Source organism: Cyprinus carpio, chromosome B25 (genome assembly GCF_018340385.1).
Source record: "Cyprinus carpio isolate SPL01 chromosome B25, ASM1834038v1, whole genome shotgun sequence".
In the NCBI taxonomy this organism is placed as follows: domain Eukaryota; kingdom Metazoa; phylum Chordata; class Actinopteri; order Cypriniformes; family Cyprinidae; genus Cyprinus; species Cyprinus carpio.
This window is the reverse complement of record NC_056621.1, coordinates 2,122,758-2,145,901: the sequence shown is the minus strand read 5'-3', so window position 1 is coordinate 2,145,901 and position 23,144 is coordinate 2,122,758. Positions and strand designations below refer to the sequence as shown.

The following is a 23,144-nucleotide window of genomic DNA, read 5'->3' as shown; positions in this document are numbered from 1 at the left end:
AAAAAAAATCACGCAACAAAACAATAATAAATAATATATATTTAAAATAAATTTAAAAAAAAATAATATTAATAAATAAATCATTCAAAAAAAATGTACACACACATATAATTCAAAAATGTAATATATTACTGTAAGTATTGTAAGTAGCTTTGGTTAAAGCATCTGCTAAATGCATAAATGTAAATAAAAATTATATTATATTTCAATATCTTACATTTTAATGTTATTAACATTGTACTGGGCTCCTCAGTCTCTAGTAATCAGAAGTAACGTGAGTTACATAATCAGATTACTTTTTTCATTACAACTTTTTGCAAATAATAAAAAAAATATAACTTTTTATTTACCCCATTCAAAAACTTAATTAACCCAACTTACTAATTTAACCATTCAAAAACCCACTACACTCCAAAAGCAACATAATTATTAATTTAACTTTTGAAAGTGCCTTTACAGTTGCCAAAAATATAACTTTTAGGTTTTTTGTTATGAAAAAACAAACAAACAAAAAAGCAAGCCCAGCCCAGGTGACAAAAAGTAATGCAAAAGCAACATAATGCATTACTTTCCATAAAATGTAATTAAGTAGCGCAGTAAGTTACCTTTTCGTGGAGTAATGCAATATTGTGATGCATTACTTTAAAAAGTAACTTTCCCCAAGGGCTACATTTGAACTGTTGTGATATTATCATCAGATCAAAGGTTAGATGGTTTATCTGGGCTGTTTATTCATGCCGTCCATATTTACTCCAGTGGAGATCTGAACAGGCCTGATTCATGGTTTATCTGGGCTGTTTATTCATGCCGTCCATATTTACTCCAGTGGAGATCAGAACAAGCCTGATACATATCAGCCTTCCCTTAAATAACAAAACTACCATAACACAAAAAAAGAAGATAGATCTCACAAAACAACATTTATCTCCCACACAAACCACTACCTCGAACACAAACCACCATGCCAATACAGCTCCTCCATGCTAATGCAGTTTATAAGCAAACCAAAACTATCGCTACCAACAAACCAAATTCACTAGTCTCACTACTCTCCACTCCATGAGTCTGACTGCTCGTCTTCGCTCATCTCCACAAATTTATCAAGAAAATCAATACACATGCTCTAAAAGAGTAAATTCATTCAAAGCAATGCAAACTGATTCATTAAAGCGAAATACGACAAATAAAATACTTTAGCATATTAAAATCATACATACAAAAAAAAAAAAAAATAAACAGTTATTAAAGTAATATGAAATCTTTTAGCATGTTAAATTCAGAGATGCTAAAAAAAAAAAAAATAATCAGTTGTGAAAGTGGTATTAAAGTAATTATTTATATAATAAAATAATATCTAATATTATGTCAATATACATACATACATACATATAGTTGCATCTTTGCAATATTCACAATGTTATGCAAAATATAAATATTCCTGCAGTGTATAATTTCATTCATGTATTCTTTTCTCTTATTTGTGTTTCACACATTTTTAACAGCTCTTTCTTGATTGACTGCACCTCAGGAGTCAAGAAACACTGTTCAGTGTGTTAGGCAATGGATGCCAGTTCTGTCATTACTGTAGGATGATAATTCCCGATAAGTTTTTCCTGAAGAATAACTGGCAGAAGAAGCGTGAGCTAAGTGAATTAAAGAGTTTCGATTAAAGAAGGAGGTAGCGCGACGGGGTTTACCTGCTGGATGTTTTTATTGTGACCTGAGGACACCAGCTCGAAGCAAATTGGAGGTTAAAGGGTTCATTTGAAGTCTTGAGCCATAAAGCCACTCTGAATTTAAGTCTATAGCAGTTCGGCACTGGTAAAAATTCATAAGGCTTTTTATTAGATCTGTAAGTCCTATGAGATTTGATTTAATACCTCTTGCGATAAATCCAAGTACGATAAATACAAATGATTCATCACACCTATGACTCCCCACCAAACCTTCCTCACCAAACTTTCCCCGGAAATGTCACGGATATCATCTTTGAAAAAGTCACTGAATTCATCAGACGGACACTTGAATCCAATACAAGCCCGTCTTAACTCCTTGACTTGTGCACTTTTACTCTAAATTTAAAGAACGGCAGTAATACTGTAGCTACAAATGTCCATAGATAGCCAATATATCAGTATTTATGCTCTAAAATCAGTCAGAGGAACAATAAATCATTTAATTTCATTAATAAATCATTTAAAATAATTTCAAATCATCAACTAAGCAGTCAGCGTTGCCAAATAGATTCCAAATGTTTTAATGCAAAAGTGTTAAATAACAAGAAAACTGGAATCAAACCGATTCATGGAATCGATTCAAACTATCGACTCATTCATTGAATCGATTCAACTATCGATTCTTCTGTGAGTCATAGAACTAATTCATGGAAATTATAAAAAAATCCTAGTTATTTTAGAATTTTGAAATCAGAGACACTAAAGTAATTATATTATTAGTAATTATTAGATATTTATATTAAGAAAAATACATACACACACTGAAGATGTAAATAAAACAAATTGGAGTACATTTTACAAGAAAATACTATCTTACTCTTTCTACTCTGAAATGTCAGGTTTAATGTATTACTTTTAATTTATTTGTAATAATTTGTGAAATGCATTAACTGAGTGAAAATGCTTTCAAAGTAAACAGTAATAATCATTTTCTGTGTAATTGTTTCTTCTTATTTGCTTTTAATACATTGAATATTCATTTATACATTTTTATTTCTTACTATTTCTTTTTATTTCTTATGCCTCTTTTATTATTATTTTAAGTTACCATTACATACAGTATATAAAATGTGCCTTGCCTTTACGAATACTGAATCAGTATTAATCTACTATACACCTGAATCTACTATATTAAGTTTTGTTTTTTTTTTTTAAATATGGCCCTCTAAGCTGAAGTTTTTACAATTAAGTATAAGTAATCGAACAAATTAGTGTCCCTGGAGCACAAAACCAGTATAGTTATCAAGGGTAGTTAAATTTTTCGAAAATTTTTTATAAATCATGGAAATGATCTAACATAATCTCTCCATTGATGTGGGCTTTTTAGGCGACAATATTTACTTAGAAGACAAGATTTTTAAATTTGGACCGGAAGCAAAAAAATCCTCTTTGTTGAAAATCCATCTTTATTGATTACAAATGATTCTTAGCAATGCCATATTACTGATCCATAATGTTGTTTGCTGCACGTGGAAATTTACAGAATAATTCATAACATCATCTTTCTTAATATCCAAAGTGATTTTTGTGGCATAAAACAAAAATGACGTCTACAAGGATTGTGTTCTATTGCTTAAACATCCTGTGCTGTCTCGATGACTGCTTCTGTGCTGCATATTCAATTTATATTATTATAACATCAAATTAAACAAAACAAAAATGAGAAATGTTGCCTTGAAGCTAGCTGAAATAAAATGGTTATGTTTTTATATATAACATTATAAATTTTCATATATAAAGTATATTCTATAAATATTTTAATTTACAGGGTTGTTTTTTATGTTTTTTATTTCAGTTAGTGCTTATTTCAAGTAACAGAAATCCTGTATTTTTCAAGGTTTTAGTTTTAGTAAACTATAATAACCCTGTACTGTAAATATCTGACATATCGCCCACCCCGTGGTAAAAGACTTTGACTCGCGGCTTCAAACTCAGCGTTATCCGTCCGCAGCATGTAAAGTCTCCCGGCGCGTGAGTGTGAGCTGATGTGATGTTTTCTGTGCAGATATTGACGAGTGTGCGGAGGGGAGGCACTACTGCCGTGAGAACACACAGTGTGTGAACACCGCCGGCTCCTTCATGTGCATCTGCCACACCGGGTTCATCCGCATCGACGATTACTCCTGTACAGGTGAGTAACCATCACACGCTGCTGCTTGAACATCTGAAACATTTCTCCACTCTGTCCACATAAACGGCACGAGGATTGCAGTATGTTCAGCTTTGTCTCATTACAAACACACTAACAGAGATGAAGCACTTCAGCCAGAATGCTGCAGTAAAGGCCTGGTCTGTTTCAGATTTGTGCTATTTTAGGCTTCTAATTATATTCATTTATCTGATTTATTAGCTACACACTGATCATTATCACAGTCAGAGACTCGACCAATCACAGGACAGAGAGTCAAGACAAGTGAACCACTAACTAATTAAATCAGTGCAAAATGCATTATTTGACTGATGACATTCACAGATAAACTGAAATAATTTCTAAATTACTTTTAATTAGTTTAATTATTTTTATATATATATATATATATATGTGTGTGTGTGTGTGTGTGTGTGTGTGTGTGTGTTTGTGTGTATAAATATATAGATATAACACTTTTTAAAACTTTTTAAAGATAAATTTACTTGACAAGCAAAGCTGCATAAGATACTAATTATTTTCAAAGACTGTATTTTGCATATACTGTAAGTGCATTTCAGTGTACTGAACTGGCAGATTTGTTTGACTTGTTTGAACTTAAAATAAGCAAAAATCTGCCAACGTAGTGAGACACGATATTTAAAATATACAATCTACGAAATCAAATCTTAAATATCTTATGCAGTATTGCTTCTGTACTTAATTTGTTAGTCTCATTTATTAACTGTGAAAGTAGACAAAATTAAGATTGTGTTCACCAGTCATGTTCACTCTAAATGCTGGCGTGTCAATCAACAATCAACTTTTTTACAATATAAAAACATTCAACTTTGATTTCTAGCAGCTCCTCGCAGGTCGTCACAGGTATCATGCAGCATTTAATGCTGACAAAGAGGATGTGGCTTCTCTGGGTGTTTTTACTTGCCGAAGCACAGCGTAGCCCCACGAGGTTCAACTTGCCACTGTACCAGACTTCATATTTCCACGTAAATATGGATTATTTTGTAATTATTTTCAAGTGTTGACTGTTGCTACCTTCACTAACTCCCAGGACTGTAACAGAAAAGGTGTGTTGTTTAGTCCGTTCATATATCATTGCAGTTTTATGGACTTTGGGGACCGCGCTACGTAAACAGGATGAAATAACCAGCGAGTGTTTCGACTCCTGTTAGTCAATTAGTTCAGGCTAATACAATTAAACCAGCCAATAAAGTTCATTCAAGCCACCAGCGGCTCTCAGTTCGTAACATTCAAACAGAGTCGTATATAAAAACCCAGTTATGATGAACGAAGGAGTGTGTGACCACCGAAAAGCTTTGTGCACACAGTCTTCATTATGATAGTCTGGATTCATCTCAGTGCAGCATGAAGAGTTCCGTGTCCTTCAAGAGTTTCAACAAGATAACAGCTTTTCTAGCAATGATACAGCAACACGTTGATGTATCAACCACCCACAATGATTTATCACCCTAGCAACTGCATATGAATACCCTAGTAACCACCCAGAACACCTTAACAATGATTTCTTTATCAACCCTAACATTCCCCGATTAATGCCCTAAACAACCCCCATGGACTATGGGAACCACCAAAACTGCAACACATTAAACATCCTTAGCAACACCCAGCACTCCCTCACAACATTGAGAACATGTCTCACACCCTAGCACACCATCCAGAACACCTCAACATGATGAAAGCAACATGATTTATCCTAACATCGCCCTATTAATTCCCTAGAAACCACCCAGAACCACCTCTAACAAAATGATTATAGTAACAAGTTATCACCCTAGCAACCCCCATACATGCCATCAAACCATCAAGACACCCTAAATCGCAATGATTTAGCAAATGTTATTATCCTAAACAATCGCCCTATTAATGCCCTAGCAACTACCCAGAACACCTAACAATGAGATATAGTAATAGTTTATCACCCTAGCAACCCCCATAATAAACATGCAACTGTCAAGTACACCCAACCCTGATATAGCAACATGTGACTATCCTAACCCCCTATACTGCCCCTACCAACCACCCAGGACACCCTAACCATGATATAGCAACTGTGTATCATGCACGACCTCCATAGTAACCATAGCCCACCCTAACACCCTAACAAAATGATATATCAACATGTTTATGCACCCTAACATTCCCCCTATGAATTGCACCTAACAACCACCCATAACATGGTAAACAACATCTAACTGCAACACCTTAACATCTTAGCAACCACCCGAGAACTCCCAACAACATTTGGAAACATGTTACACCCTCAACCATCCAGAACACCTCAACAATGATAAAGCAACATGTTATTATCCTAACAATCGCCCTATTAAATGCCCTAGCAACCACGCCAGACCCCTAACAATGATATAGTAACAAGTTATCACCCTAGCAACCCCCATAAATGCCATAGCAACCATCAAGAACACCCTAACAATGATATAGCAACATGTTATTATCCTAACATCCTCCTATTAATGCCCTAGCAACCACCCAGAACACCCTAACAATGATATAGTAACAGTTATCACCCTAGCAACCCCACATAAATGCCATAGCAACCTTCACAGAACACCCTAACAATGATATTCAGCAACATGTTATTATCCTAACATCATCGCCCTATTAAATGCCCTAGCAACCAGCCCATAACCACCCCGAACAATGATATAGTAAAAGTTTATCAATCAGCAACATAACCCCCATAAATGCCATAGCAACCATCAAGTACACCCTAACAATGATATAGCAACATGTTATTATCCTAACACCCTCCTATTAATGCCCTAGCAACCACCCAGAACACCCTAACAAATGATATAGGTAACAAGTTATCACCCTAGCACCTCCTAAATGCCATACCACCCACCCAGAACACCCTAACAATGATATATCAACCATGTTTACACACCGTACCATTTCCCCTATTAATGCCCTAAACAACCACCCATAACATGGTAAAACAACATACTAGCAACGACATTACCATCTAGCACCACCCAGAACTCCCTAACAACATTTGGAACCATGTTTATCACCCTAGCAACCCACCCAGAACACCTCAACAATGATAAAACAACATGTTATTCTCCTATCATCGCCCTATAACTTTAAGGCCCCTAGCAACCACCCCATAACACCCTAACAATGATATAGTACAAGTCATCAAACCTAAGCAACCCCCATAATGCCATAGCAAACCATCAAAACCACTCAACCAATGATATAGCAAACATGTTATTATCCTAACATCGCCCTATTAATGCCCCTGAGCAACTACCCAGAACACCTAACAATGATATAGTAACAAGTTATCTCACACTAGCAACCCACCCATAAATGGCCATAGCAACTATCAAGAACACCCTAACAATGATATAGCAACATGTTATTATCCTAACATCCTCCTATTAATGCCCTAGCAACCACCCAGAACACCCTAACAATGATATAGTAACAAGTTATCACCGTAGCAACCTCCATAAATGCCATAGCAACCATCAAGAACACCCTAACAATGATATAGCAACATGTTATTATCCTAACATCCTCCTGTTAATGCCATAGCAACCACCCAGAACACCCTTACAACATTGCAACAAATTCATTGTCTTAGCAACAACCCAGAACAACCTAGCAATGATATGTCATCATGTTATCACCCTACCAACCAACAACAAATAACCCACCAACAACCAACAACAACAACAAACAAATATAAACAAACAAGTTATCACCCAAGCAACCCCATACATGCCAATGCAAACATCAAGAACACCCTAACAATGATATAGCAACATGTTATTATCCCAACATCGCCCTATTAATGCACTAGCAACCACCCAGAACACCCTAACAATGATATAGTAACAAGTTATCACCCTAGCAACACCCATAAATGCCATAGCAACCATCAAGATCAGCCTAACAATAATATATCAACATGCTATTATCCTAACATTGCCCTATTAATGCCCTAGCAACCACCCAGAACACCCTAACAATGATATAGTAAGAAGTTATCACCCTAGCAACCCCCATAAATGCCATAGCAACCATCAAGAACACCTAACAATAAGCCCTAGCAACCACCCAGAACACCCTAACAATGATATAACACCCTAACAATGATATAGCAACATGTTATTATCCTAACACCCTCCTATTAATGCCCTAGCAACCACCCAGAACACCCTAACAATGATATAGTAACATGTTATCACCCTAACATCCTCCTTAATTAATGGCATAGCAACCACCCAGAACACCCTTACAACATTGCAACAAATTCATTGTCCTTAGCAACAACCCAGAACAACCTAGCAATGATATTTCAAACATGTTATCACACCCTAGCAATGTTATCACCCCTGTCAATGCCCTAGCAAACATCCAGAACACCAAAGCAATGATATAGTAACATATGAACACTCTAGAAACCACCCAAAACACCCTAGCAATGATATAGCAATATGTTACCATCCTAGCACCCCCCATAAATGCACTAGCAGCCGCCCAGAAACACCCTAAGCAATGATACAGCAAGCAGGTTAACACCCTACAAACCACAGATAAATGCCTTTATTATGATAGTCTAGATTTATCTTGGTGCAACATGAAATGCTCCCGTGTCCTTCAAGGTTTTAAACTGCCTTTTTTTAAAAAAGAAAACAGCTTTTATAGAGCCGAGCGCACTGTATTTCTCTCCTCTGTGGAGTTATTGATTGAGTTGCGTGTCTGCGGTAGAGAGCGTCCCAAAGCACCTCACCCAAAACTGATAAACACTTTTAATGTTTAATTCCTTGCATCCCCCCAGAAATGAATATGAGAGTACTGATGGATTACATTATATTGCACGGATCGATATTAAAATGTCTGTGAGCTACAAGAGCCCGGCATTCCCAGAATCCATCAGTTCGTGTGGAACTTAAGTAGACCTCCCTGCTGTAATGACACAGTCAGATTCTCTTGTCACAGTCAAGAAGTTTGTCAGCCTCACATTGACTTACAGAGATGAAGCCGTACAGCTGTACATCACAGTCTCTGTGTGCCAGGTATACGAAACCCCTCGGAGCGCTCCAGCATGAGCTGTTGCTTATGAATAGAAAATGAATAATAAGACCATAAAGCACCTTACAGAAGTACTGAGAATACATGCTCTTAATTGCAGGAAGTTGCTTACCCTGAAAGCTCTTTATGAAAATTGAAAAGTTCATCGAGTCAAAACATTGATGAAGTGCTCATGCTCCCTACATGTTACTTCCGCTCAACCAGTGGCATCAGTTTGGGACGGGGGTTCCTGTTTCCCTGACAAATAATCCATGAGTAGTGCTCGGGAAATCTGCTTGGAAACATCATGACAGTCACATTAGCAATGGCATAGTGATGTGCTAACAACCATTTAGAATACCTTAGCAATAATATAGTAACACATTAACATCCTAGCAACTCCCTAGAACAACCAACAATGGCATAGCAACAGATTAGAACTCCCTAACATTGATATAGAAACATGTTACCACCCTAGAAACCAACCAGAACACCCCAACAATGGTATAGCAACATATTACCACCCTAGAAACCAACCAGAACACCCCAACAATGGTATAGCAACATATTACCACCCTAGAAACCAACCAGAACACCCCAACAATGGTATAGCAACATATTACCTCCCTAGTAACCACCCACAAAACCCTAAAAACAATATAGCAACACGTTAACACCCTAGCAGCCACCCAGAACACACCAACAATGGCATAGCAACATATTACCACCATAGAAACCACTCAGAACACCCTAACAACAATATAGCCACACATTAACACCCTAGCAACCACCCAGAACACCTGCTTGTAAACTTCATTACAGTCACACTAGCAATGACATAGTGATGTGTTAACAACCACCTAGAACACCCTGTCAATGGCATAGCAACATATTACCACCCTAGTAACCACCCAGAACACTCTAACAATGATATAGCAACACATTAACACCCTAGCAACCACCCAGAACACCCTATCAATGGCTTAGCAACATATTACCACCTGAGTAACCACCCAGAACACTCTAACAATGATATAGCAACCTTGGAAATGTCATGGCAGTCACCCCAGAACAGCTGCTTGGAAATGTCATGGCAGTCACACTAGCAACCAACCGGAACAGCTGCTTGGAAATGTCATGGCAGTCACACTAGCAATGACATAGTGATGTACTAGCAACCACCCAGGACACCCTATCAATGGCATAGCAACATGTTAACACCCTAGCAACCATCCAGAACACCCTATCCAAGGGTGTAAATTTTATCTGACAGTAGAGGGGGGCAATAAACATAAAATTTCTTAAGAGCAATTTCTGAAGGGGACACAAATAATACAGCCAAAATTGTACTTATAAAGATAGATATGTGTACACAGCATGGAGACCGTGTTTGAATATGAGTTCGGTTCATAGGTTCACAATACGGTTTTATTATTAAATTATTTTGCATCCTCCACATAGTATTTTAGGTTTTGTCTGGGACTGAGGACATCTAGTATTTAGATATTCATCTGCAGCAAGCCCACTTATCTGCCACCTAATATTGAGCAAAACCCAATGCATCGGTAGATCTTATAGCAGTTCACACACAGGCTTATCAACGTGTTCGTTGTAGTGGGTGACTTACTATCCAACAAGCTGTGGTATTAAACAAGCTAAGCTAGGTAACCTTATAATTGCTCATAGATCAAAATACATCAGATATCATCATTATTTGTCATGACTAATTTATTAATGATGCAGCATCATCTGTATTAAAGAGAAAGAATCACTTCATCCGATGTTTAAATTGAATTATCAATGTCCAAGCAACAATCCACAACACTGAAGCAATGGTATAGTAGATATTTAAACATGTTATCACCCTAGCAACACCCTATCAATGTCCAAGCAACAATCCACAACACTTAAGCAATGGTATAGTAGATATTTACACCCTAACAACTGCATATAAATGACCCAGAACACCCTAGTCACAATATCAACCACACGTAACACTGTAGCAACAATAAAACATCAGATAACACCCTAGTAACCACCCAGATCACCCTAGAAACGATATAGCAACAGTTAACTACTCTGAACATCAATCGTTGAGCAGTGAGCAAATCCAAGGTTGTGGGTTCGATTCTCAGGGAATGCATGGACAATGCACCTTGAATGCACTTTCTGGATAAAAGCTTCTGCCAAACGCATCAATGTAATTGCACAAATAACGACCCCATCTGACATTGGCGGTGCAAACAGAAAGTCCCACACCTAAATCACACCATTGCCAATACACTCAAGCAACCAGAGAAAATAAAAAACTGATTCACCAAAATAAAATACGTTTCCTTTCCCTAGTTCATTATTTAAACAAGCTGCTTTCAATATATAAAAAGGCAACATTCAACTATATTCATTGAATATCCACCTCCCTTCAAATTCTATCTCCGTCCTCACACACCCCATTTTTAGCAAAACGCTCCGCTCTGCCAACTTCTCCTCCGCTACTCCCAGTGCTACTTTAATTTCATCCCCCTCTTTTTGAGCTCCACTTCATGAAAAATTAGAATAAAAACCCTCTCCCAATGCGTGCAAGCTGTACGTAATCAAAAGGCGCCCATACGTTGTCCTGAAACCGCCCAACTTTTAATGAGATGGAGCCGCTCTCATGTCTCAAACGTGGAACACCTCGCACGCCGCAGCTTTGAGGAGAGTGCGAAATGAAGTTCTACGCCACTTCCTCATAATAACGCCACAGGTACTATAATTAATAGCTCTGTTTGCTTAAGACAGAAGCCCAGAGAGAGGTTTTCCCCGTCCTCCACACAAACACACTTCACACACGGCTAATCCAGACCTGCGACGACCCGCTAGCGCTAATGAAACGCTTTCTCTCCTTCTCTGCGGAGAAGGTAATTAGTTGTGAAATGCCGAGCACAGCGGTTTGTTCCTGGAAAAACTATATTGATAAATGTTTGATTGGTCGTGTGCAGATGGCCGCTGGCTTTATGACTGAGCTTGCAGTTCTGAGACTGGAGTTACCAGGGCGGTAAACAAACGCTCATCTGTTAAAAGCGCCTTGGGATTCTGACAAATACGGACGAGCTGAAGCGTTTTATGTACTTATAGATTGTGCTATGTAGACGGTGGTTATTGGAAAGAACAGTGTCAATTTAACAGCTTCATTAATGCACTTTATGCTGATGGCTTTTTATATCCATTGCATTCTAGTTCATGTTTGCAAAAAAATATACATTTACCTTGAGAAGCAAAGTAGTTTGATATGAAAAGCTCTGTTTGGGGTCATGCTATGAAGATAAAGTCATTTTTCCGCCCCCCCCGAATTAAGTAAATTTTTCTGACCCCCTTGGCAGGTATTTCTTCTTGTTTAAATATAAACTCACTAATTCATATATATATATATATATATATATAATATATATATATATACCCATATATATTTAGTAAAACAAGACTTAATATTTTGATAGTCATTCAGTATTTAAGACAAAAATACTGAGATTTTATATATGATATAATATATATTATATATATATATATTATCAGAATATATATGTATTGAACTCTGAGTATTATATTAATTATCTATATATATAAACGGTATATGATATATATCATATATATATAGATATATATATATATATATATATATATATATTATATATATAAAGAATATAATATTTATAAATATTTATTTATAGATTTTTTTTTTTATTTCATGAATTTTTCACCTTCAAAATTTCATGTTTAATTCAGTGTGTTACTTGCTGTTTTATTGTAACTGTTTGTGAAAATTACTAGCAATCGTTTTTACACCAAATTTCTGTCAACATACAGTCAAAAAAAAAGATCATTTACTCACCCTAAGGTTGTTCCAGTACTTACTGTACTTTCTTCTCTGAAACACAAAAGGAGACGTTTGTTATATACAAACAATAAAAAAACATACAATGCATTTTTATTTTAGGGTGAACTGTTTCTTTAAGCAAAAGTCTTCAGTTGCACTTTTCTAGTAGAAACAAGAGATTGTCTTTCCTCTGTGTGTGTGTGTGTGTGTGTGTGTGTTTGGGGCCCTCGAGTGTTTCCAATGCACCTGACGATTAGCCCCATAATCTCTGGCTCAGTTATTAGTCTTTCCTGCGGTGTGTAAGAAAGGTGTTATCTGAGATACCAGAATCAGCTGACTCCCCGACCGCTGCGGTGTCTGTCTCTGTGTGTGTGTGTTGCTTCTTTTGTGTCTTACAACCGTGTCCATGTCCCATTCTTCACCGCCACGGATTAGAAGGAAACATTCAGAATGGCCGCTGGTGGTTCTGTATTCTCTGTCCTGTATCTCACCTCATACGCATCCGGCTCCTGGATCCTGTTCATTCCTCACGGAGGAGTCGTGGACAGAGGCTGTGGTTTTGTCTGGGCAGTGGCAGCTGGGAGATTATGAGGAAATAAAACCCTCATTTTTGAGAAGCCGGGGGCTGCTTTGGCAAGACTTCCTCTTTTGATCGGACGACTTTTCATTCAGACCCAAATTTCAGACGCCTTTCAGGTGATAAAAAAAACGAGTGCAACTTGTAGTCGGATGAAGAATCTTTATAACTGAACGCTCTGCTGCTTTCACAAGGTTAAATGAAGGTTAACGATGACAAAGACTAGCTGAGAGGACGCCGCAAATCATAAAACTCAATTCAACATGCAGCGCTGCAAAAAATCTGCAGTATTTCTCTCTCGCTTGTAGTAAATATATATATATATATAATATTTATTAATATATTTTCTTTTCTTTCTTTTTTTTACTGAAAATTAGACAAAAATACTGCAGATTTATGTAAATATATTTAGAAAGAAATATGCCATACACATTACTTGAGAAGCAAATACTGGTAGACGTTAAGACTTGTTTTCAGAGATTATATCTGAATTCAGTTTATTTCTCTGACCCCTTTGGCAACTGCATTAATCTCATTACAGTTTATTACAGTTTATGCTTAAAAAAAAAAGAAAAGAAAAACACGACTACTTGCCAAAAGGATAATAAAACAAATGTAATCCAAGATGTATTCTCTGAAATGTATTATCTAAAAACAACAACTCTTGCAAAACTTTCATTCTCAAGTAAGTGTATCCCTTTTTAATGGATGTTTATCATGTGTTGTGTTTCTTTTGTTATTTTAGTATTATTCATTATATAGATTTTTAAAAAGTATTATATATTAAAGTTATTAACATTAATAATATATTTATTTCAGTCAGATATTTATTTAAGTAATTTTGTTATGTGATTTTGTCATTTTTATTCATTTTTGTTTATTTTTTAAATATTCCTAAATAGTTTTAATGTATTATGATTTCAGTTATTATTTTCTGTAATTTTATTATGCACTTTTGCAATTTTTTATTCTAACATTGCTAAATAGTTTTAATTTAGTTTTTAATTGATAATTTTTTTCAGTAGTTTTGTTATTTTTGTTCATTTTATTATATATATATATATATATATATAGATATATATATATATATATATATCTATATATATATATAATATATATATTATATATATATAAAACAACTTAAATTATATGTTTTTAATATTTTTTTAAATAATAATAATTTTAATTAGGGCATTAAATCTGATACGCACTGTATATAATTGATACATATGTATTTTAAAACATATATTAACATATGTGAAAAACACAAAAGCAAGAATGCACAAAAATAAATAAATAAATAAATAGATAGATAAAAACGGCATCATAACATTTCATACTGTCCCTGTTAAAAACAAACAAAAAAAAAATCAAAAAGAGAATGAATGAATCAATAAAGAATGAATAAATGAAGGAATAATTAAAATATGTTGTTTTCATACTGTCACAGAAAAAGTATAAAAAAATAATTTAAAAAAATGTCACCTTTTTATACTATCCCTGTTAAATATAAATAAATAAATAAATAAATAAAATAAACTATTAACTAAAAAAAAAAAAAAAAAAAACATGAATAATAAAACATCTTAGTCTTTTTATATTAACCTTGTTTTTTTTTTCAATGCAGTAAAAATGCAAAAAGTGCATGTATATAATTGTATGTATATACAATTGGCATGTATATAATTTAAAAAATCTTCACCCTTATTTATTTAATATTGTGTTTTATTTTTTATTTTTTTTTTGCATATCAGCAGAATTGTTTTTAAGATAAATGCACGCGTGTGATTTGAGGCTGCAGCGGCGCAGACAGATGTTACAGCGCAGAGAGCAGAGCCGTCCCTCATGACTGCCTGTACATAATTGATTGTTTATCTGCAGGCTGCATGAATGACAGACGCACAGCAGTGTCTCCTTCCACACACAGGTGTGACGCCTCTGACCTTCAGCTCATCCTCTCATCTCTGTGTGTGTGTGTGTGTGTGATAATGCAGTCTGCTGCATTCATCTCTTTGGGATTGAAACTGTCATTTCCAGTTTGCATGAGGGAAATGTAACTCAGGACAAGCTCTGAACGACACTGATGGCTTTCAGGCCGGTTTACTGTGACGCAGTGCTTCCTACAGCTGAAAAATATACAAATACAGCAAAATATTAACATTACACAGATTTAATCTAAAGCATCTACACAAGCTTTTTTAGACTTCAGAGGACGTGATGGTATGATTTTATACTCATATCAAACTCTTGCATCTCGTTTTTGTGATTTGACTTTTTTATAATAATAATAATATTATATGTACTGTATATATTTATAATTATAAAATTATATATATATTAACATACTATCATACTATCCTGTTAAAGAAAAAAATTCAACATGACTGAATGAATGGAAAATAAATAAATAGCATCCTTTTCATTTCATACTGTTGCTATAAAAAATAAAAAGAACGCATGAATGAATAAATTACATCCTTTTCATACTGTCCTTGTTTAAAGAGTAAAAGTGCAAAAAAGATGAATAAATATACAAATAACAGAAAAAAATAATAAATACTGCATCATTTTCATATTATCCTGTAAAAATACCTATGTTATATATACATAATACAATTTACTTGAAATATTGTAAGATATTATGACTTGTTTTCAGAGACTATACCTTGATTTTAGTTTATTTATTATGCCTTTTTGGCAAATGCATACATTTCACTACAGTTCATTGGATTTATGCTTAAAATACGAAAAAAAAAAAAAACTGTTTGTCAAACAAATTAAATTCAAGATGTATTCTCTGAAATATATCATCAGAAAACAAATCTTACAAAAATTCCATTCTCAAATAAATGTATCCCTTTTTGTCATTATATTATGATAATACTTTGATTTAGATTTTCAGTTTTTATAGATTTTTTGTAAGTTTGCTTTTGTCATTTGAATTATTTTTTAACTGTTTATATATGAACGTATATATATATATATATATATATATGTGTGTGTGAGTGTGTGTGTGTGTGTGTGTGTCTATATATATATATATATATATATATATATATATATATATATATATATATATATATATATATATATATATTTCTAAGTAGTTTTTATGTATCTTAATTGTAGTTTGAAGTTGGGAATTTAGTACTTCAACTTATTTCAGTTTGTTTGCCAAAGCAGCATTTCTAGTTTTCATATTTGATATGATTTCAGCTTTATTCTGAAAGTTACAGTATGTTTTTTGGTCAGTTCTTGGCTCTGGTGAATGCAGTAATGATGGGAAATGTTGATGGCCTTCTTTGATATGAAGCCAGTGTTCTTTTCCCTCTGATTTTATGTTAATTATAGGACTTTTGACATCTCTGAGGGTATTTATGTAATAAAAATATCATTTTATTCATACCTGAATGAATGAATAAAAAAATAACATTCTTTTCTTTTCATACTGGGAGTGTCAAAAAATAATTAAAGGAATTAATAAATACATATTTTATTCATTTTTTCATACTGTTCCTTTTTGAATACTGTACTACTTATTGTCAAGTAAACAAAAAACCCCTACAAAACTGAAAAAAATAAAAGAATAAAAAAATACATACATATTGCAGACTTTTCTTTCCATACCATAAATGAATGAATGAATGAATGAATAAACAAATAAATAAACAAATAAATAAATAATTAATAAATAAAAATAAATGAAAAAAATTAATAAATTGACTGTCAGTCAAATAAGTAAAAACTGTAAGTAAATAAATAAATAAAAAGGAATGAATTCATAAATATTGTATTCTTATTTTCATACTGTCCCTTTTTGAATACTGTACTGCTTATTGTCCCTGTTAAAAATGCAGAATAAATAAATACTGCATCCTTTTCTTTTCATACTGTTCCTATTAAAGCAAAACTCTCAATCAATCAGTCTATCATGCTATTAAAAATAAATATTGCATCCTTTTTCTTTAGACTATTCCTGTTTAAAAAAATAAAAATGCAAAACAGAAAAACGAATAAATATAAAAATCAAGGAACTAATTTAATAATTAAAAAAATATATCCTTTTCTATACTGACCCTGTAAAAGAAAAAAAAGGTAAAAACAAAAATGCATAAACAAACAAACAAATAAATAAATAAAGTGAGTGAGCGTGGTTTCATGGTCAGTACATTTTCTCAAATAAAGTCAATTATGGGGAAAAAAAACATGATTCTGTTTGCAGTTTTGAAGGGTATTACATTTATGCTTTTTGATAAAGTTTTGATAATAAGAAGAATGTCAGAGCTTACTCTCTCTTACTTTCTGAAGACGCTCTCATACAAACAGACCTTGAAACATGTGAAGCCAGACGTTTCTATCGAGACTTTGACCAGATCAGCATCACTGACACTGACATCATCAATAACATCATCACACAAATATTATTTTCCAGTACTGTTTGTTTTTTGTGTCATATCTCAGACCTGTAAAGACTGATAATCGCTTTGCTATGTGACAGAAACTATAATATTTGTTTGTTAAACAATCCTCCAGGTTGTGTTTGAGTGTGCAGCGCTCAATGAAAGCCGCTGAATCACATGCTCGTGTTGTAATTATTCCCTCATTTGTGTTTATTTCTGCTGGGAGTTTGTTTGCTGGAGGATTTTATGAAATCTCACAATTCCTCATGGAAACAGATGTGAGGTCAGCTGGAGGGCAGGAGAAAAAACTCATCTGCAGCTTTCTGCTTGTACTGTGTTGTTTTAGTATTAATGAGATACTATTATATTTTTTTATATATTTTTATATTAAGTTTTTAATTATATATTATTTATTTTGTTGTGTTTTTGTCATTTTTTATTATTATTATAATTTTTAAATTGAAACTAGTTAGTTACAACAAACACATTTTCTGATTCAATAAGGGGATGTTTTTACATTATATTTACATTACATTTAGTCATTTAGTAGACACGTTTTATCCAAAGCGACTTACAAATGAGGACAATGGAAGCAATCAAAATCAACAAAAGTGCTATAACAAGACTCAATTAGTTTAACACAGTACATGTAGCATTTTTTTTTAAATTAGATAATAAAAAGAAAACAATAGAATAGAAAAAGAATAGAGCAAGCTAGTGTTGGAGGCCTTTTTTGCTTTTGTTAATTGTATAATAAATGAAAAGAAAACAAAAGAGATAGAATACAAAAAGTATAGAGAAGCTAGTGTTTTTTTTTCAAGAATAGAATGGGAATAGAGAGTGCTAGAGTTAGAGGGTCAAATAAAGATGGGATTATTTACTGAAAACAGACATAATTTGCACTGAAAACAGTGCATAATTTAATTTCACCATGAGGAACTGCCTGGCAGTTGGTTTTGATGAGTGCAGACTGAATGAAGGTGATTGAGATCTCATAGACTCACAGTGTTTCTCTCTGTAGAGCACGACGAGTGTGTGCGTCTGGACAGCACAGCTGCGATGATAACGCTCTGTGTTTCAACACCGTCGGCGGCCACAGCTGCTCCTGCAAACCCGGATACACCGGCAATGGAAACCGTCTGCAGAGGTGAGCCCCGCACCTGTCTGCATTCACCTGCCTGCAGTCAACCACTCTGTGCCTCGCTCTGACCCGTCACATGACCCTCTGTGCTCTCTGTCTGACCAGTTACTTGACCCATCACATGACCCTCTGTCCTCTCTCTGACCCGTCACCTGACCGTCACATGACCCTCTGTGCTCTCTGACCCATCACCTGACCCGTCACATGACCCTCTGTGCTCTCTCTGACCCATCACATGACCCTCTGTGCTCTCTGACCCATCACCTGACCCGTCACATGACCCTCTGTGCTCTCTCTGACCCGTCACCTGACCCCGTCTGTCCTTTCTCTGACCCGTCACACATGACCGTCTGTCCTCTCTCTGACCCGTCACAATGACCCTCTGTCCTCTCTCTGACCCATCACATGACCCTCTGTCCTCTCTCTGAACCGTCACCTGACCCATCACATGGCCCTCTGTCCTCTCTCTGAACCGTCACCTGACACATCACATGACTCGCTGTCCTCTCTCTGACCCTCACATGACCCTCTGTCCTCTCTCTGACCCGTCACCTGACTGGTCACATGACTCTCTGTCCTCTCTCTGACCCGTCACATGACCCTCTCTCCTCTCTCTGACCCATCACATGACCCTCTGTCCTCTCTCTCGAACCGTCCACCTGACCCATCACATGACTCTCTGTCCTCTCTCTGACCTGTCACCTGACCCATCACATGACTTGTCTGTCCTTTCTCCTGACCCGTCACATGACCCCTCTGTCCTCTCTCTGACCCATCACATGAGCCTCTGTCCTCTCTCTGACCCATCACCTGACCGGTCACATGACTCTCTGTCCTCTCTCTGACTCATCACCTGACCCGTCACATGACCCTCTGTCCTCTCTCTGACCCGTCACATGACCCTCTGTCCTCTCTGACCCGTCACATGACCCTTTGTACTCTCTGTGACTCATCACATGACCCTCTGTCCTCTCTCTGACCCGTTCACATGACCCTTTGTCCTCTCTGTGACCCATCACATGATCCTCTCTCTGACCTGTCACCTGACCCATCACATGACCCTGTCCTCTCTCTGACCCGTCACCTGACCCATCACATGACTCTCTGTCCACTCTCTGACCCGTCACATGACCCTCTGTCCTCTCTCTGACCCATCACATGACCCTCTGTCCTCTCTCTGACCCATCACATGACCCCCTGTCCTCTTTCTGACCCGTCACCTGACCCATCACATGACCCTCTGTCCTCTCTCTGACCCGTCACCTGACCCATCACATGACCCTCTGTCCTCTCTCTGACTCATCACCTGACCCGTCACATGACCCTCTGTTCTCTCTCTGACCGGTCACATGACCCTCTGTCCTCTCTCTGACCCGTCACATGACCCTTTGTCCTCTCTGTGACCCATCACATGACCCTCTGTCCTCTCTCTGACCTGTCACCTGACCCATCACATGACCCTGTCCTCTCTCTGACCCGTCACCTGACCCGTCACATGACCCTCTGTCCTCTCTCTGACCCGTCACATGACCCTCTGTGCTCTCTCTGATCCGCAGCGCTGTGTGATGGCCGCTGTCTGAATGGCGGCTCCTGCGCGTCTCCCAACATTTGCGTGTGTCCACAGGGCTTCAGTGGGCAGAACTGCGAGACGGGTAAGATCCAGAACAAAGCCTGAGTGTGTGAAGTACAGTCTTGAAAAAAAGCACTTAACTGTGGCCTGTGGGAGTCAGAGCGGATGACACCACTCACATCTTCAACATATCACTATAGACTTATTTTTACTTCAAAGCCAACAACAAAAAGTGCTTTCAAATTAATACACAAAATAATAGATTATTTTACAGACAAAATATATTAATAAATAAATATATAATAACAAAACTAATCATCATCATTGTATTAATAATAATAATAATAATATGCATATGTTAAGAAGTAAATATTTATACTTATAGAAATCATAGATATAAATCACTTTGTATGACAAATAACTTTGTGTTATAATAAATACAATAAATATATTTATAATATATTTTAATACAAGCATATACATATGTATATGTATAATAAATTATTAAAAAATAACTATATACTCTACCAGTCAAAAGTTTTTGAACAGTAAGATTTTTAATGTTTTTTTTTAAAGAATTATCTTCTGCTCACCAAGCCTGCATTTATTTGATAAAGCAAAAACAGTAACATTTTGAAATATCTTTACAATTTAAAATAACTGTTTTCTATTTGAATATATTTTGAAAATATATATTTTATTAGCTAATTAAACACACACATGCTGAGCAACATACATACATATACATAGCCTATATATATAATAAAGATCATATTCTCTATTGTGATGTCGCTGAGCCTCAACTAAACTTTAACCTATATTATATCTAATATGTTCTTCTTTACTTGCACTAGTTTTGCTCTGTATGTTCACATTACTCAACATTACATCTCCTTTATGTGCTTGTTTTTCTTCTGTTTTTTTAAATATGATTATATCTCCCCCCCACACACTCGTTTATCTTAATTTAGGACCCATGCTTTGTTTAGCTTAGTAAATCGAGCATCAATTCCTCCTACAGCGAAAGGGAAACACGTCCTCCATCTGTGCGTTAATAATTTCTGTCTATCACAGGCATCTTTTGTTTCCCATTCCCACACACACTGGCGTTTATTTCCTGTTCTGTTGTTATTGACCCCCCGGGTAACAGGTTCCTTTCTCTTTGGAGTGTTACAAGCTCTTTGTGCATAAAGAAGATCTGTAAAGTTGCAAAGACTAAAGTCTCAAATCCAAAGAGATATTCTTTATAAAGGTTAAAAGAGTCAACCACACCCTCCTAAAACGCCTCGTTTAAACACGCCCCCACATCTCTACGTCACTATGTGGGAAGATCTGCATAACACTGCCCAAATGTTCACGCAAAGAAAGAAGGTTCTTTCCCAAAGAAAGGTGTGACTTTTATTCTCTCTGTTGCCACGGCGCCATGTCGTGGGAGTCGCTGTGTGTTTGGTTGTGAAAGCGAAACTACTTTGTTTGTTCTTCCAAAAGAGGACACAACTAGAAAATCAGTGGTTAAGTTGTATTTCAACACTGTTCCAGAACAGTCCAACCCAAATAATCAGATGTGTGTTGCACATTTTATAGAGGATGAGGACTGTTTCCTGAACCAGTAGCCCGCAATGTGTCCTGTGGCATAATGTCTGTTCCTATAAAGTTGGGCAGTTCAAACTTTGCAAGCCTGTAAGTACGTTTTCAGTATAAGTGCATCCCCATTGGATGCAACAAAATGCCTCGTTTGTAATGGGTTGTATTGTTTTGTCTCATTTAGAGATGTCTGGATTGCGAACAAATCATTCTATTTAACCGGATCTTCTCAGTGAACCGGTCGAACCAGTTCACCAAATCCTATCTGAATCATTTGAAACAGTTTGTGTCTCCAGACGCACTAATTCTAAAACTAACTAAAAGTTATTCGGTTTATAAACGTGCCTTTCACTCCCTCTGATGCGAAATAAACCAATATCCCGAGTTATTCAGTTACTCCTAACAGTACATTGACTGAACTGCTAAAATAGAGAACCGATGATGGGATGTGCACGAGCAGCGCCGCTGGACTGAGTCTCGTGCTGCTGGAACACGCATCACAGTATGTTAAGGGGCGTAACATTTCTGTCACACAATTGAGGCATTCGGCCAATCACAACGCACTGAATAACTGACCAATCAGAGCACACCTCACTTTTCAGAGCGATGAGCTTTGTAAAAATCGATGTGTTTCAGAAGGCGGGGCATAGAGGAGAAATAATAATGTACAGTATGTGGAAAATAATATGTTTTTTGAACCTCAAACCAAATAAACATATTGCATTACACCAAATACACAAAATAATGTTCTTTTTAGCAGCATCATATGAACCCCTTAAGGCTAGAAGGGAGACAGCTGTGGCTACTGGGTATTCGCACATCGATATACTTATTTTGTCACACTGTACAACAATAATTACTATTTTCTGCATTATTGTTTAGGGGTAGGTTTTGGGTTGGGGTGGGTTTAGACATTAATAAAACAATCTACTAGGTAGAAAAAGTTAAATTTCATTGTAACACCGTCACTCTAGATGGAGACGGATGATGCTGGTGAAACACACGCTTATAATGAAAACCACTATATGAGCGAACTCTCTGCGGCCTTCGCTTAGTGTCACAGATTA

The 23,144-nt window shown here is 36.0% G+C and overlaps 2 protein-coding genes across 2 annotated transcripts in view; both read left to right on the top strand.

The window, feature by feature from the left end:
- myo9ab (myosin IXAb) overlaps window positions 1-23,144 on the top strand; it is a 709,890-nt gene that overhangs the window by 245,934 nt on the left and 440,812 nt on the right.
- Window positions 1-23,144, top strand: part of nell2a (neural EGFL like 2a) — a 101,308-nt gene that overhangs the window by 57,769 nt on the left and 20,395 nt on the right. The window contains 5 exon segments of the mRNA XM_042753070.1: window positions 3,742-3,867; window positions 18,804-18,820; window positions 18,823-18,915; window positions 18,917-18,929; window positions 20,480-20,575. Coding sequence (XP_042609004.1) covers window positions 3,742-3,867; window positions 18,804-18,820; window positions 18,823-18,915; window positions 18,917-18,929; window positions 20,480-20,575 — 345 coding nt within the window.